The sequence below is a fragment of the Macrotis lagotis genome, chromosome X (genome assembly GCF_037893015.1).
Source record: "Macrotis lagotis isolate mMagLag1 chromosome X, bilby.v1.9.chrom.fasta, whole genome shotgun sequence".
Taxonomy (NCBI): domain Eukaryota; kingdom Metazoa; phylum Chordata; class Mammalia; order Peramelemorphia; family Peramelidae; genus Macrotis; species Macrotis lagotis.
Genome location: NC_133666.1, coordinates 53875514 through 53891706, shown reverse-complemented (window position 1 = coordinate 53891706; position 16193 = coordinate 53875514). Strand labels below are relative to the sequence as shown.

Sequence of the window (16193 nt, the reverse complement as noted above, 5' to 3'; positions counted from 1 at the left end):
TGCAGATTTCTTACATTTCAAGTATTTTCAAGTTTAATTTAGTCAGTAAAGTGCTGTGCCTCTCAGTGACCCCTAGGACAAAATAGAAACCCCTTATTTGACCCCTGAAATCTCCTCACAACTAGCATCCTTCCTAGATTTCCAGTCTTCTTACCCATTCCTCTCCTCTTCATTGTCTGGAACCTAGCCATTCTGGCTTGCACTCTGTTCTGCATACATGACGACTCCACCTCTGAGAGCTGGGCCTTAGTCCTGTTGCTCTTCTATATCTGGAATATACTCTCTCCTTAACTCTGATTCAGTTAAAACACCATTGCCTTTAGGAAGCCTTTCCTGATCCTCTCCAGTTGCTGATGTCTTTGTCCTCAAAATGACCACGTATCCATTTTGGATGTATCAGGTACATCAATATATTCAGTATATTCAGTACATCAGGATGTTCATGTTGTCTAAATTGTTAGAACATAAACTGCTTGAGGGCAGAGACTGTTTCATTTTTGTCTTCGTACCCCCAGTATTTATTCAGTCAACCAGCATTTAGTAAGTAAGCATTTGTAACATACTGGGCACTGTGCTAAAGCAGTGGGAATACAAAGAAAGTAAAAAAAAAACCTTACAAAATGCATGTTGACTGATTAATTCAAATCAAAAGTCAGGTAGCCTATATCTAAACAAAAATTCCTCCTACTCTGGACATATATGCTTGAAGAGATCTAGTAAGATCATCACAGTTTATCGAATAAAAGAGAACACTTAGAAACTAGCCTAGAACAAAATATAACATTATTTTGGCCTTAGCAACCTAATTATTACAATAGAGTGTGTTGATTATACCTCTGTCTTCTGGAGGGGGGAGAGTGGAGCAAAGGCAGTGGCCAAAAGAGAGTTCATACCCTGAAACAGACATTTTTGGAAGACATGGGTCAGGTCTGGGAGGACAGAAAGAAGCAAGGCCCCACTAGCCTTTCTATCTTGAATACCTACTGATTAAAAGAGACAGTGTGGTATAGTGAAAAGAACATAAATATCTGGAATCAGGAAAAATTGGATTCAAATCTTGCCCCAACACTAATTACTTGTTTAACTATGGAAAAATTACTGGCCCTCCCTGGTCTCTCTTTCCTCACTTACACAATGAGGGGTTTGAACTAAATGGTTGGTGAGGTACTTTCTAGTTCTGAGATCCTAGAAAAAACATAGAAAGGAAACATGGCAATTTTTTCAGGGAAGCTGCCTAATTCCAGTTATATCTATAGGCATATGGTGAGCTATTTACATCTAGGATGAAATCAATCAACAACAATCAATCAATTGACAACCATATATTGATATATCCATGTATGAGGCACCTAGCTAGAGGCAAGGGAGAGGAAGATAAAAATGAGAGTGCTGCCCTCAAGGAGTTTCCGTTCTAACTCAGGATATCTACATCTAGACACACACACACACACACACACACACACAAATATTTGCAAAATAAATTCGAGGTAGTGGAAGGGGGAGGGAAGGGATGGCACAAGCAGCCAAAGAGTTCAAGGCCTCATGAAGAGGGAACTCAAGCTTTGAAGAAGTGGTGGTGAAGAGAGAGTACATTCTTTTTTTTTTTTTAATTTGTTTTTTTTTGAGAGAGAATATTCTTGTGCAAAGAGATGGGGATGGGAAATTCAGTGTCTTATACAAAAAAGACCAAGAATTTCAGTATGTCTGGAGAGTAGTTTGTGAAGAGAAGAAATAAATAATATTCTTTGAAAGGTAGGTTGGAGCCAGGCCATGAAAGGCTTTAAATGTCAAACAGAGGGATTTGTAACTGATCCTAGTGGTTCTAAGGGAAGCAAGGAGCAAGGGAGGGACATAATCGGACCCAGCTCTGCACTCTAGGAATATCACTTTAGAATCTGTGTGGCAGAGTTGGGAGGAGAGAGGTTGGAGGCACAGAATAATGTTGTTACTGTGGACAAATGATTCCCAATTGTCTTTCCCCCAAAAGGAATGACCTATAAGAAACACAAATCGAGGCGATTTCCACTGCTTTTACTTATACCTCTTCTAATGAATTTCATTAAAATATTAGCAACAAGGCTTTTGCCTTTATAAAGGAAAGACAATTTATATCCTTTAGGTTTCATTCTTATCACTTTGAGCAAGTCTCAAGTCTATAGTAGGTACATAAAATGTGTTACAGCAGGTCCTGAAAGTCTAAGGAAGGCTAAACCCAGCCAAGAAAGTAAGACCCAGGGGTAATATGCATCACTTTTAGCTTACTTGGATCTTACTGATTTTTCCAGACATCCCCATGGCCTAACTGTACCTTTCTGGTCAGATTTATTTAGTAATCAGGTAGTTAGTATTTTTCATAATTAAAGGAAAAGATTGTGACAGAGGGGGGGAAATAGGAAAACCACACATTTTCAATGCAGTAAGTCTTTCATAAGAAAAAAAAAACATATCCTTATCTTATATAAATCCTCTGAGGTTAATTATCAGATGAATGGGGGTGGGGGGGAGAACCTCAAATTCCCTTTATTCTCTTTATTGTCAAATCTTTGATAGTTAGCCAACCCAAAGTACCAGGGAAGTGTGTAAAAGGCTTAAGTCCCAGGTAGCTTGACTCTACTTGAAGAAATGAAGTGGTCTGGGTGGCTGAGGTGCTGTGGAATGCCAGGTAATTTCCCTCTCTGTTTGGATTCCATTCCCCATTTCTGACTAGGTGGAAAGCATTGTATAACACCTTCCCAAACTCTTGGTTAGTGTTTACTTGTTGGCTATGAGCAAATCTGTGTGTATTTGTTGAAGATCTGTGTGTGTGTGTGTGGGGGGATTGGTAACACATCCCAAGGTCAGAGGAGATGCCTCTGAGGAGGAAATATGATAGTAGGGCAGGCTTAGGACACTCCGAAAGAAAAATACTTCCTGTTCTTGAAGTTTTCCATATTTAATATTGTCTGATTCTAACAGATTTAGGGGTGAGAGAATTTCCCTGGGTGAGATTTTGCCATCTCAGAGACATAATCCATTTTTAGAGTTTGAAGAGAATTGGCTAACTCACCTCTGCCACTCCGTCTGTGCATTCCATGTTCTCTAGAATCCCTTGCCCAGCCATATTCGGGGGGCATGGAAACAGGCCGTGGTTCACCTGGAAACAGTCCAACAAGAAGCAATTATATTTTCACTTCATAATAATGCAAGGTTGCTGAAGGGGAGAAGATCCATTACATGTTCCCTGCATAAAGAATATTAGTATAGTCTCTCTATTTGCATACATCTATTATTAATGCTGATGTTTTCCCAAATCATCGTGCCTTGGCTCCAAAGTGAGATCCACAGAGTTGGTGCTAAAGCAATATATTTAAAAGTTTGTTTTATCAGGGATACATTTGGCCCATATTAAAAATGTCACAGGCTAGCTACAGAAACTCAGCTCTATCTGAAAATCACAGCAAATTCTGGACATAGTAAATTAAATGCTAGGACAGAGGAAATTGGATAACAGCAATAACTTGGGAAGGAGGTAGGGGAGAAGGAGAGAAGCTAGAACAGGGATTTAAAAACAAAGGTTCCCAAATGAGAATGCTTTGGAACATTTTCACTCAAGATATCCATTTAATCAAATAGCAACAACGCAATGGGACAGGAAGCTTCCGTGTCTTTGACTCTATGTATAGACTTGTGAGAGGCTTTGGGGGCCCAACCAATAAGCCTGGAATATTGTAAACCTGACTTCGGGGGATTATCTTTTTGACCTTGTCAACGTGCATTATCATCACCAAGCACATAAAACATCCGTCTTGATTGGAGTCAACCCCAGACAGAAACACACAGCCAAATCCCCAAGGCTTTCCAAATGCCAAGCAGAGGCTAGATATAGGAGCCTATTTGTTTAAGGCTAAAGTTATTAGGAGAAAAAAATGAGAAGTTACCTAGCTCCTTCTTCCCCTGAGAATCAGCCATGCTGAAAGTGCCCTAACACCTTACAAGAATTCCTTTACTCAGCCATTCGAATCTTCACTGTTAGTGATAATTATGAGAAACAAATTATATGCTCAGTGACTACACTGACAGGCTCATTTGGTTTTTCACTAATTGATTAAACATTTTACTGACTAATAGTCTTCATTTGATAAACGAAAGAAAATAGTCAATGGTAAAATATTTTTAAGGGAGAATTTATCCATGTGTCATCACTTGCTCAGTACATATAGGGATTCCATTAGTCACTTACTTTTATTCTATTAGTTCTTTTGTGACTGGAATAATCTGTTTAAAGAGAAATAATTAGAACAATAGTCATTTAGATTTATGATCCATTTGCTTTGCACTGAATTTGATTTTCTTCTATGTATTTTTCCATTACTGGACTGCCTGCACAGTCTGTCTTTGTATGTTCTTAACACCCTAACCCTCTCTAACCCAGTGACAACTGTCTGAAAAGAATTTGCCCTAAAAGTCAGATAAACTGGATTTGAGTCTTGGCACCATCATCTATTATCTGTGTGATGATCCTAGGTAGGTCACAGAATCATTCAGCTCAGGGTACAAGGGAGCTCAAATCTCATCTGGTCTAATCCATTCATTTTACTAAGGAGTGACTAGCCCAAAATCTTGGGGATAGTAAAAGTAGCAGAATTGAAATTTAAACCTAGATGCTTTGACATCAAAGCCACATCAAACACTGGAACCCATGATAGAGTAAGATCTCATACTTTCACAGCATAGTCATGTCATAAATGTCAACTGCAGGAGTCAAATTTTTTTTTTTTTATTTCGGTGACTGTATCAATCATGACTATTCATTTGAGAAATCAAGTACACAATTGCATCATCTATTCCTTACATCATACAATTGTAGGAAAATTCATGTCAGTCATTAACAAACATTTATTAAGCACCTACTGTGAGGAAGGCACTGTGCTAAGAGCCAGATATATACTCTTGGCCTTACAGAATAGTATCATCCTCTCCCAACATAGAAATGCTGATTAAGATGGTAGAAAAGGTCATAACCATTTCACAATTCCTTTTTAAGGTAACATATAAAATCATTTTAGTTCTAACTTTCTTGAAATTGGGACAATGAAATATCAGCTTGGCTGGTTTGGAATAAGACTTTCTCAGCTCATGAATAATAAGTCATTAGATAACTAGAAAATTCCATGTTACAAATAATGTCTACCTGAGTCTGAAGTATGGATGAAAATAGAAGAACATAAATATCTCAATTCAGCTTTGGAAGTATCCAGTAAATAAACTGTACAATTGACTTTATAGCAATGGCTATATCCATATTTTTGGTAGCATAGAGTGAAAGCAGTGGGAAGAGAACTCGGAGTCAAAGGACGTGAGTTTGAGCCCCATCTTTGGCACTAAACAATGTTTTTCACATTCCAGCTCTACGTTCTTGTAATAATTTTCCACTTTGACAATATGTATATGATCAGACTGAATAACTAGATTTATTTATATTGGCTAGACAGAGCCTAAATCTCACCCTGGGTTGTTTTAAGAGATTGCCATAAAAGATGGTGAATCAAGATCATTCTGTCTCAACAATGTTGAACTGTGAGTTGATATGAATTGATGTCCTTAGTGATCTCCTTTCCCTATGAAATCCTCACAATTTTCATGACACTTGTTCAAGGAAAGGTGGAAGGTTTCCTTCTAACTGGTCTTGCCTGGAAATTAAACATTTTGGAATGATTACTATGATGCAAAGTTATTTGATGTTTACCAGAAAGTAGTGAATCCTTTGAAACTTAGCTAGACACACTTTGGACAAAACAAGGCAAAGAATGCTTCAAATAAGTGTATGGAATGCCTTAGTCCAAGGGGTGGCACAATTTATTCTATAAAATGAATTCTAAAATCATTGAGATAAATGTATAAAGGACAGAATCATAAATGGTTGGAGATATTCTGGGACCTATTTAACTATTCAGGTTAATATTTAGGGAATAAACTTGGGGGGTGAGGGAGAGATTGCTGACAGCACTGTGGACTGAGTGGACTGTGGTTCTGACCACTGTGGCAGTTCCTAAGGCTAAAAATGTGAATTGCAGTAAGATGGGAACCACTAACTTTTTTACTTTTTCTTTTGGTAAGGCAATGGGGTTAAGTGACTTGTCCAAGGTCACACAACTAGCCAATTATTAAATGTCTGAATCTGGTTTTGAACTCAGGTCCTCCTGACTCCAAGACCTGTGCTTTATTCACTGCACCACCTAGCTTCCCCTAGATATCTTTTATCTTTCAGGATATTTAAAAAGCATTGCTCTTTAGACTTGAGAAGAGGAGGAGAGAGAAGCTTAGTTTGTCTCAGCATTTTCCTCTTGCCCAAGCACTTGCTGGACTTTGGGGTATATTTGTGCCAATCAATACAGAGAAATTTCATAAAAGGCAGAACATGGCTTACATAAAATAAACAAACCAAAAGAACACAACTGCCACCTTTGTGTAATGACTTTCCAAAGTGAAAACTTAATGTACACACATTGCAGGAATGCATTCTCAGAGCAACAGTAGTAAGAATTTTGGGTGGGAAATTATATTGTTTTTTATGAAGGTTTCACTTTCTGATGGACAGCCACTATGTTTCAGTTAATGGACAGCAAGACTTTCAAACCTGAATGTTGGTCAACATGGAAGAACACAGGAACCAATTATTCATTTTCATAGGAACAACATTTCCTGTTTAAGATTCTTGAGAATTACAAAGAAAGCTGATATTAATGAAATTTTTTACCTCATCTTTCTTTTCAACTGACACAATGACATATTCATCAATTTCTAAGTTAGCTATACAGGACCTTGAGGAATACTGCTATATATATAGAACAAATAAATACTCAAATAAATAGCTTCGTGAGTCTGCAGAATAATTCTTAGGTTCTGGAACAAGAATTGTAAATAGATATTTCAGGTTAAAGACAATGGGCAAAGAAAATAAAAATTATGCTGCAGTTTGTGAAATTGTGGAAATGAGAGTGCTATGATTTTTTTTAAAAGGATAATGACAATTATTGGTCTTCATTTCCTATTCTGATCTGTTATATTCAAAGCATAATAAGAATGAAAGTAATATCTAAATGGTGGATGTGACAAGACTGTGTGAGTCAATTTGATGATTATAAATTTAGAGTGAATTAAATAGTGATTGTTCAATAATAAAGGTGAATAAAACAAATCCAGTCTAAGATCTGGTTTTTCAGTTTTGTTGGTCTAAATGAGCACCACATATAGGAAGATTCTTCATATCAACAGCAAGAGCTCTATTGGTTTAATTCTTTCTTCTTCACTTTTTCTTAGTGGTTATTTTTCTGCTTTTAATGTTGTCTGAACTCTTATTACTTCAGTTTTCCATCATTCTTAGCCTAGGCTAATCTTGATGCATACCACTAATCCTGAATATGTAAACTGATCTTGAAAATAGATCCCTTCTCATCCAAAATGATCAAATGAATACTATTACCTTCACCACCACCAAATGATGATGATAAAGGGGTAGATGACATACAATTGAAACCAGCTATGATACTGGTGTTCATAATTATTCACATGTTGAGTATTAGGTCATAAGGTATTCATATAGTTTATAAAATATTTCTATTTTTATAGATTTTTAGTGTTATATAAGCATAACCATATGGCAGGCGTCATTCTTCCAAAGGAAGAACTGAATATTTAAGAAGATCAATACTGTATGAGAATTGCATTTTTAAAATTTATTGATAGGTTTTGCTCTTATACAATAGATAGTTCCCATCAAATAGCCAAACAAGCATTTTTGAAAAGAAATTTCGACCCAAAGCTATGTTATCACTTATCAGCAGAAAGGAGAGATGTGTCCTTTTATTTGGTATGGTATCACTAACATTAACTGCTCTTGTGGTATTTGACCGGCATTCTATTGCCTCTTCACGTCAACCTTTTTGACATCAATGCAGTGGAAGATATTGTGCTTCAGTCTGTAAAGTCTTTCGTCCTTAGAACTTCAAACATATTCTCAATTTTTTTCTGTGAATTCTTTATACGAATCATTCCTTATATCTCAATAATATTCTATGACATTATTATAGTCTAATTTGTTCAGTTACTCCCTAATCATTAAACAAATATACTGCTTCTAGTTTTAGATTATCACAAATAATGCTATTCTTATTTTTTTTTTGTTTTTATTGATCTTTGCTTGTTGCCAATAAACTGCTTGGACTATATAGTGAGTCAATGGGAAAGAATCATTTAGTAAATTTTCTTACAGAATTACAATTGTCTTCCTGAATGGTGGAAGCAACTCACATCTATATTTGGCATAAATTAGAATATCAGTCATTTCAAAATGAGTTTTCTCTTAGCAATTTTCTGAGCAAAAAAGATGTTTGTTGATACCTTGGGATTTTTTTACATTTGTATTTCTCTAATTATTAGTGACTCAGAACATTTTTTCAGACAGTATTATTTGTATTTCTTCTTTAGAAAACTGACCATTTTTGTCTTTTGACCATTTGTCCACAAGGAAATGACTCTTAAATGAATAGATTTTAGGATAATTCCCTGCTATCATTGAATTTTATCTGACTTTTGTCTGATTTAATGCAAATGTATTTCCCCTAAAATTGTACCTTTCCTTGTGATTCTAGATGCATTGATATTATATGGGTGAAAACATTTACATTTTGTTTAATCAGAACAGTCTATTTTACTTTTGCTGATGTCTTTTCTACTTGTCTGGTTACAAATCCTTTTTCCTGTCTACAATTGTAAAAGATAAACCCTTCTATCTGCCTCTATCTGCCTTTCTTATTGTGACTTTTTATATCTAAATAGTTTATCCATTTGGAATTTATGATGTTATCAAAATCTAATTTTGATGAATGATTATAAAGAGTATTTTGGAATGTTGTTTGATATGCCTATGTGATTTCCAATTTTAAATGTCTCATGGACAGTCAGAGATGTATGTCTGGAGTTTAGGAGACAAGGATTAAGAAAAGATTTAATAGTCATCAAGTTCAACACATAACTTTCAACATATTCAACAAGTGGAAATTCAACCTGAACTTTAAGACCTCCGAGGAAGACTCCATTCCCAGACCCCAGGTCTGCTCAATGGCTCTAACTACTCCTAGCTGTCTTCACCCCCTACCACCAGCACCTGCTTTGGCCATCATTCTGATTACCCCCTTCATCCCATCCCCCTTCCACTCTATAATCCTGGACTCTGCTCCAGGGACATTCTGATCAGGGAATTTTCTGCCTGAGCATCTGGTCACCAGACTGCTCATGCTCCAGGCAGAAATCTCCTTTCTCCATCTTTCCACACATCTTCCCATCTTCCCCCATTCAAATGGATGAGCTTTTGTCATCTCTTGCCTAGAATCAGACCTCCATGCCACTTTGTGATCATCTCCACTCCATGCTGCCATTTACAGAACCCTCCATGCTCTTCTCTAACTTTACTTCCCCATTAGAATGTCTGCTCCCTGAGCATATCTTGGGGATTTGTTTGTATTTTTATCTTCAGGGTTTAGCACAGCACCTCCCTAATTGTTAGGAGGATTGGTATTAAATTTGACTCTTTGCAATTTCTCCCCTTCATTTCTAGTTCTTCCTCTATTCAGAGGAACTCAAATCCCTTTCAAGGTGAGTGTCCTCCAGATACTTGAAGATAGCTATCATATTCTGCTAAGTCTTCTTTTTCCCCTAGCTGAATTTCACTTCATTTAAGGCTTTTCTTTTTCTAAAAAAATATTTTGTAGTTATATGCCTATATATGTTTTGGTAGTTTAATTCCCAGATATTGTCTTTTTTCTGACAAATGGAATTTATTTTCCTATCTCCAGGATTTTATCAATAATGGAGAAAAAAGGTTGATAAGTTCTATAGATTTCTTTTGAATTATACCTTATTGAAGCTGTTGTCTTGATTAACCAGTCTGCAGGTTCTCTTGGGTTCATTAAGAAAAGCATAGAAACACCTGTAAATTGAAATAATTGTACCTCTACTTTGACCATGTTTCCCTCAGTTTTCATTTTTTACAATTAGCAGGCATCATGCTACAGTGGGGTTGCATTGTTGATACCTAGTAGGTCTTCTGTGAAGCCATGAACAAGTCTTTAGGCCCTGGGCTACTCTCTAAAGCTTATCTTCTGTGGATCATGGGCAGGGAAGGGAAGAAACATCATTCAAGTGCATCCTATTTAGGGGGGAAAGTGTTTTACAAACAAAACCTTATTTGATCTTCATAATAACCCCGAAATTGTCTCCAAGCTTACAGTTGAAGAGGCTGAGGAAGCCTGAATTGTTAGAGAGAACATTTCTACAACTGTTTCAAATGGTAGTGAAGGAACTGGTTGGCCATGTTTTCCCTCTGAGCTCACTGCAAATAATACAAGTTCTTGCGTTAGATAAATACTTTGGATCTTGCTCAAGTATAAGACTTTTATTCCTGTCATTTTGTAGTGTCTATGATGTAAACAAGACCTCTGTTTTGTCAGTTTTTCCCATGTCTATGACTATACTCCTGTGATTTTTAGTATTAACATTAAGTAAATTATTTATCATGTTTTTCTTTACTCTTTTTTTCTTTTTTTTTAGGTTTTTGCAAGGCAATGGGGTCAAGTGACTTGCCCAAGGCCACACAGCTAGATAATTAGTAAGTGTCTGAGGCCGCATTTGAACTCAGGTCCTCCTGACTCCAGGGCCGGGGCTCTATCCACTGTACCACCTAGCCGCCCCTTTCCTTACACTTTTATATTAGCTTTTAATTCCCAATATCAATCCAACCTGCTCAAATGATTTATTCCTCATGCCATTATCCTGTACTCTGGGTTATAAGCAACTCTATAAGACAACGTTGCACAAAAGGTATCAGTTTGTAGCAGTAAAGGGAGTGTTTTCATCCGGGAGCTTTCTTTATCACCCTTCCCTATGCCTATCTCAATTGTTTCATCATGTAGACACTCAAATGAGATCACATTAGATGATATTTGTCAAGTATTTAGTACATAGAGACACTCAGCAATTGCATATTTCTTTCTTTCCTTAAGATTATGGAAAGATTCTATATGAAACATTTCCTAGAATTACCTAGAATTGAAAAGCTACTAAAAGAATTGAATTAATCAAAAGAAAATCAAATACAATTTAGCTAGTAAGTTTAATTTTCCAGGATAACAGAAAGATTTTGGTACTGAGACCCAAAAAGTCATGATCCCAAATTGTCAGCAGAATCAAATGTCAAATATAGCTAAACTTGACAAAACTGCCATCATTTGATCAGATGCTTTGGCACACCCAGTGCTTAGTTGTCAGAGACAAATTTCCAGGCTGTGATTTCTCAAATCCAGCCAACATCACGGATCCCATCTTTTTTCTGTCACCTTCTAATTTTTGAGGTATGAAATAAAATCAACTATAAGGAGGGAATTCTGAGCTAAAGTTTGCGTCTAAAACAGCAAGTTTTTCTATGACAATTCAACTTAAAGAAAGATTTGATACTTTTCTCTATTTCTTTGAAAAGAAAAACTTAGTCCTGCACATAAAATATATCCAATAATGAGATAGAGAAAATATATGAGTGTATTTGCAGATATAAATGCAAACAAAAGATAAAATGAACAAATTAACAGTTACTTAGTAGGCACTAAAATGCTACATCATCCCTCAAATAATTTCCACTTTAATTCAAATCAATATAACTCGTAGTTCTTAAAGAGTCTACTATGGACAAAAGATCCAACTTGAGATAGATCCTCAAAGGTTTGAAATTGTGCATATACATACACACAGAGTCCCCATCTGGAGGAGTTAGTATTCCCCTAGGGACACATGATATTTACATACATATGAAATTATGCGAATTTAAAGGGGACAGGAGAGCAATAACTACTTTGGCTTTGGGAGAGGGTTCCTTCTGGTAGTTCACTGAATTGTGCTTTGAGGGAAGCTAAGGATTCTGTGAAATCACTGTCCTGTATTCTCTTTTTTTCCCCCTGTAAAGCAGGTTCATTGTTAGTGGTTGGTTTGCAAGGCCATTTCCATTTGGGAAATTATGAGATACCTTATTTGTACGTGCATCCCTTTGTCATATGGGGGTAAAAAAGAAATACCAAGTTCCACATCTGGATTTGTACAAGGAAATAGGTTGTTATATTGCAACTCCCAGGGACAACACTGAAAAGGATCCTATATCCATGGAAAATTGGTGGGTTTGGGTCCTGTCTTGGAGAAGAGCAGGAAAGAGCTGACCGAAGCGTTGTTTTGGCTTGTTTTACTCTTCATGACTCTGTGGACCATGGCATACCAATACTGTTCATGGGTTTACTTGCAAGGATATTGGAGTAGTTTGCCATTTTCTTCACCATTGGATTAAGGCAAGCAAAAGTTAATTGACTTGCCCAGGGTCTCACAGCTAGGATGTGTCTGAGTTCACTCATGTCTCCCTAACTCCAGGCCCAATCCTCTATCCACTGAGTCACCTGGCTGTCTTCAGGTGCTATCAAACTTTGTAACTTATTTCTCAAAGGTAACGAATTCTATGAGTTTTCCTTAAAGGGTGTGATCCTTTTCAATGTTCTAAGTGCCAATGAGCATATGGCAAATAAAATCATTGCTGATATTGAAAGCTTCATTTTTCCTATGCTTTTTGTCTATAAATCAGTGTAATGCAAAAGTTCATTTCTTTTGATAAGCAGTTCATTGTTTTCTGTGTTGAAGGGTACAGTGCTGGGGAGGGAAGGGAAGGGGAGGGGAAACAGAGTTATTATGAATTATTCAGAATGAGTGCAAATGAAATAATATATGTGAAATGTTTGGCAAACTTCTTAATTGCTGTGTAAATGTTGGTTATTATGTAAATGTTGGTCATTATTCAATAACATGTCATGGAGGAATATTTTTAATTCATGACTAGAAGTCACAAAAATATGATTTTGTGGTCATTATTAATATTTATCAATAACAGCAGTTAGTTGCTTTAGTTACAGAACATGTGACCTTTATTATCAAGACTGAAAAGGCGAGAATGCCCTTTTTGTTTTTATGATGACATCTGTCTTTCATTCTTAAAGAAGACCATGATGTCAGGGAGGTGATGTCATGACAAGCACGTGAATTGGATTTGAGTGAGAGGGTGCTGTGCTAAGTCACCAGCCTTGTTTTCTCCCCTAGGGCTCTCTGGGTCCAGTGGTCAGATATAGATCAGGATGACTGGAAATGGCCTTGGATGTGAGGCAGTCAGGGTTAGGTGACTTGCCCAAGGTCACACTAGTAGTAAGCATCAAGTATTTGAGGTTAGATTTGAACTCAGTTCCTCCTGGTCCCAGTGCTAGTGTTCTCTCTCTCTCTCTCTCTCTCTCTCTCTCTCTCTCTCTCTCTCTCGCTCTCTCTCGCTCTCTCTCGCTCTCTCGCTCTTTGTTTTGTTCTCCAAATGCTTTACCAAGATCTTCTCATAAGAGTTAAGTTCTGAAGCCCTTGGCTACTTTAAACAGTCCTTAGTCATAGGCTTTGGCAGCTCATGTTTGAGCTAGTGGCTAGACCACTAGAGCCTACTTTGCTGGCAAGTACCCAGCTATTGGGGTACTCTTGGGGTTACCCAAAACATAACACACATTTAGTGGAGCTTTGGTCTCACACATGGAGTTTCAAAGGAATTGCAACAATAGAACTTTCCTCTTACAGTATCATTTTTGTTATGTACTTCACTGGCTGTAATATTTCAATTTTTTTTCTTGCTCTTGGTAGTTCTGCAAACCTCTTGAGTTGTTAGTTCTAAATTGCTGTTCCATATTTGAATTATAAAATCATCAATTCTGGTATCTGGTAGATGTGGGCTTGCATCAGGACTAATGAGGATCATTTTGAATGAGTGGATAAATTTCATAATCTAAAAGGAAGAAGGTAGCAGGAGGGAGTCTTAGTCAAAATAAAACAAAAAAAAAAGATCAGAATTTCAATGTCATCTTGTCCTTTCTATTCAGACTGTTTTGGGGATGCATCCTGTTGATTTTAGTTTTGGATATAGTTTAGGCTGCTGTGTACTTTCACTGAGTATTCCACTATAAGCTGACTAATAACATCCTTAAGGTGACATTTCATTTTAAAATATTAATTTCCTAATAATCCAAAATGCTCTGCAAGTTGTAATATAGGGTATGCCCAAAGTCTTAATTCACCTGAAAGCTATTAAATCTTTAAAATGCACTGACTTGGGGATACTTTGTATGTAGGTTCATACAATTTTTATATGCTCTTGGGAGAAAAAATGGGGATGGGAGTCCAGATCTGTGATTTCATCAGTGGCAGAAAGTCCCAGAATGGAAACTCTCTGAATGGAAACTCTCTCCACAAAGGCTGTTGCAAATTAGTAATGCATCAATAAATTATAGTCTGAGGGTTGCCTGGGACAATAATAGGTTAAGTGACTTGCCCATAATTAGGGGAGTAAGTCAGGGACAGACCTTGAATCTAGGGCTTCCTGACTCCAAGACTAGCCTTTTACTCATGATTTCGGGCTGCCTCTCTTTCCTGGAAATAAAAACAAATCAAATACATAAATACAAATCAAATTACATTTTCGATTCAGTTCAATTCAAATAATCATTTATTAAGGCCCTACTATGTCCAAGTCCTTGGGCTCAGTTGCTGAGGAATTCAAAAACAAAAATTAAACTAGCCCTCTACTCCAGGAACATATATTCCTCTATGGGGGGAAACATTTCAAATGCCATAGAGTTACAGTAGGGTTGCTAGCTCTTTAAAAATAGATTCTTAAACTGGGGTTCATGAACTTATTTTTTAAAAAATATTTTGATAACTATTTCAATACAGTTGGTAATCCTATATGTTATTTTTTACATTTAAAAGCATAATTCTGAGAAAGAAACTGCCAAAGGGACTCCATGACATAAAAAAGCTAAGGGACCCCCTGATTTAAAGGAATTTCATGGTAAATCTTTTTTTTAATTGAATAATCATTTCTACATGGTTAATAACTTTGTGTTACAGTATGCTGACTTTTCTTAATTGGAAAAACACATATCTGGGCTACCAAACATGCAGACTAAGTCATATTTATTGGAAACTATTTTTCACATAATCCTATTTTCAAATAATTTTGACCAGTTATTATTACAAAAAAGAAAGGATTTTAAACTCAGTATGGTTTAGTAGAAAGAACATTAGACTGTTACTCAAGAGACCAACATTTCACTTCCTTCCATGCCACTGACCAACTATTTAACCTTGGGCTGATCTTCTCTCTTGCTGCCATCTGGTCACCTTCAATTGCTATGAAGTCCTTCCTCTCAGACTGGTCCATTTGGCTCATTTAGCTCTCTCTTTTATTCCAATCTCTGTCAAAGAAGTGGCTCTTCTTTTCACTAAGACCAATCATTCTATATGTATCTTTGATCCCGTGCCCTCCTATCTTCTCCAGCAGATTGCCTCCCCAATTATCCACTTTCACTTTAACCTTCAATCTCTCCCTCTCTAATGATTCTTGCTATCTACAAACCCATTCAAGTCTTTCCAGTGATTAAAAAACCCTCACTAGACTGTTCCAGCCTCTCAGGCTACAAGCTTTCCCACATCTTTCTTGCCTTTCTCAAGCTCTTAGGAAAAATGCTTATGCTCATTCACTCTGTTTTCTCTTTCATTTATATCTTAATCCTTTGCAACCTGGTCTTCAACTATATCATTCAACTAAAACTGCTCTCTATAAAGTTATTGGTGATCTATTGCCTCATAAATCTGATGACTTTTTTTCAATATCCAGGAGGAGAAAAACTGATGACTACCTTCTCCTCCTGGATACTCCCTCCTTTCTGGGTTTTCATGACACTGATTTCTATTGGTTTTTCTCTTATTTATATGATTGCTCCTTCTCAGTTCCATTTGCAATATTATTATCCATTTCACATACCCTAAATATTGGTGCAGCCCAGTGGTCTATCCTGGGCCATCTTTTTTCTATCTCAAGTGACCTCACCAGCTCATGTGGTTTTAATTATTATTTCTATGCTGATGACTCCCAGTCCCATAAATAGAGCCTCAGTCTCTCTTCTGAGATCTGGTCCTGCATCATGAATAGCCTAGTAGACATTTTGAATTGAATCTGTATCTCATATTCAATATTATCTTTCTCCCAAAGCTCATTCTTTCAAAGTTCCCAACTTTTTCCCCAGTGTACTCTCATCTTTTCA

General features: G+C 36.7%; 1 protein-coding gene across 1 annotated transcript in view; it reads right to left on the bottom strand.

Moving 5' to 3' along the window:
* Window positions 1-16193, bottom strand: part of LOC141498669 (connector enhancer of kinase suppressor of ras 2-like) — a 392492-nt gene that overhangs the window by 158038 nt on the left and 218261 nt on the right. The window contains exon 11 of the mRNA XM_074201839.1: window positions 3047-3133. Within this exon, the coding sequence (XP_074057940.1) occupies window positions 3047-3133 (87 nt within the window). The remainder of the gene's footprint in view (window positions 1-3046; window positions 3134-16193) is intronic.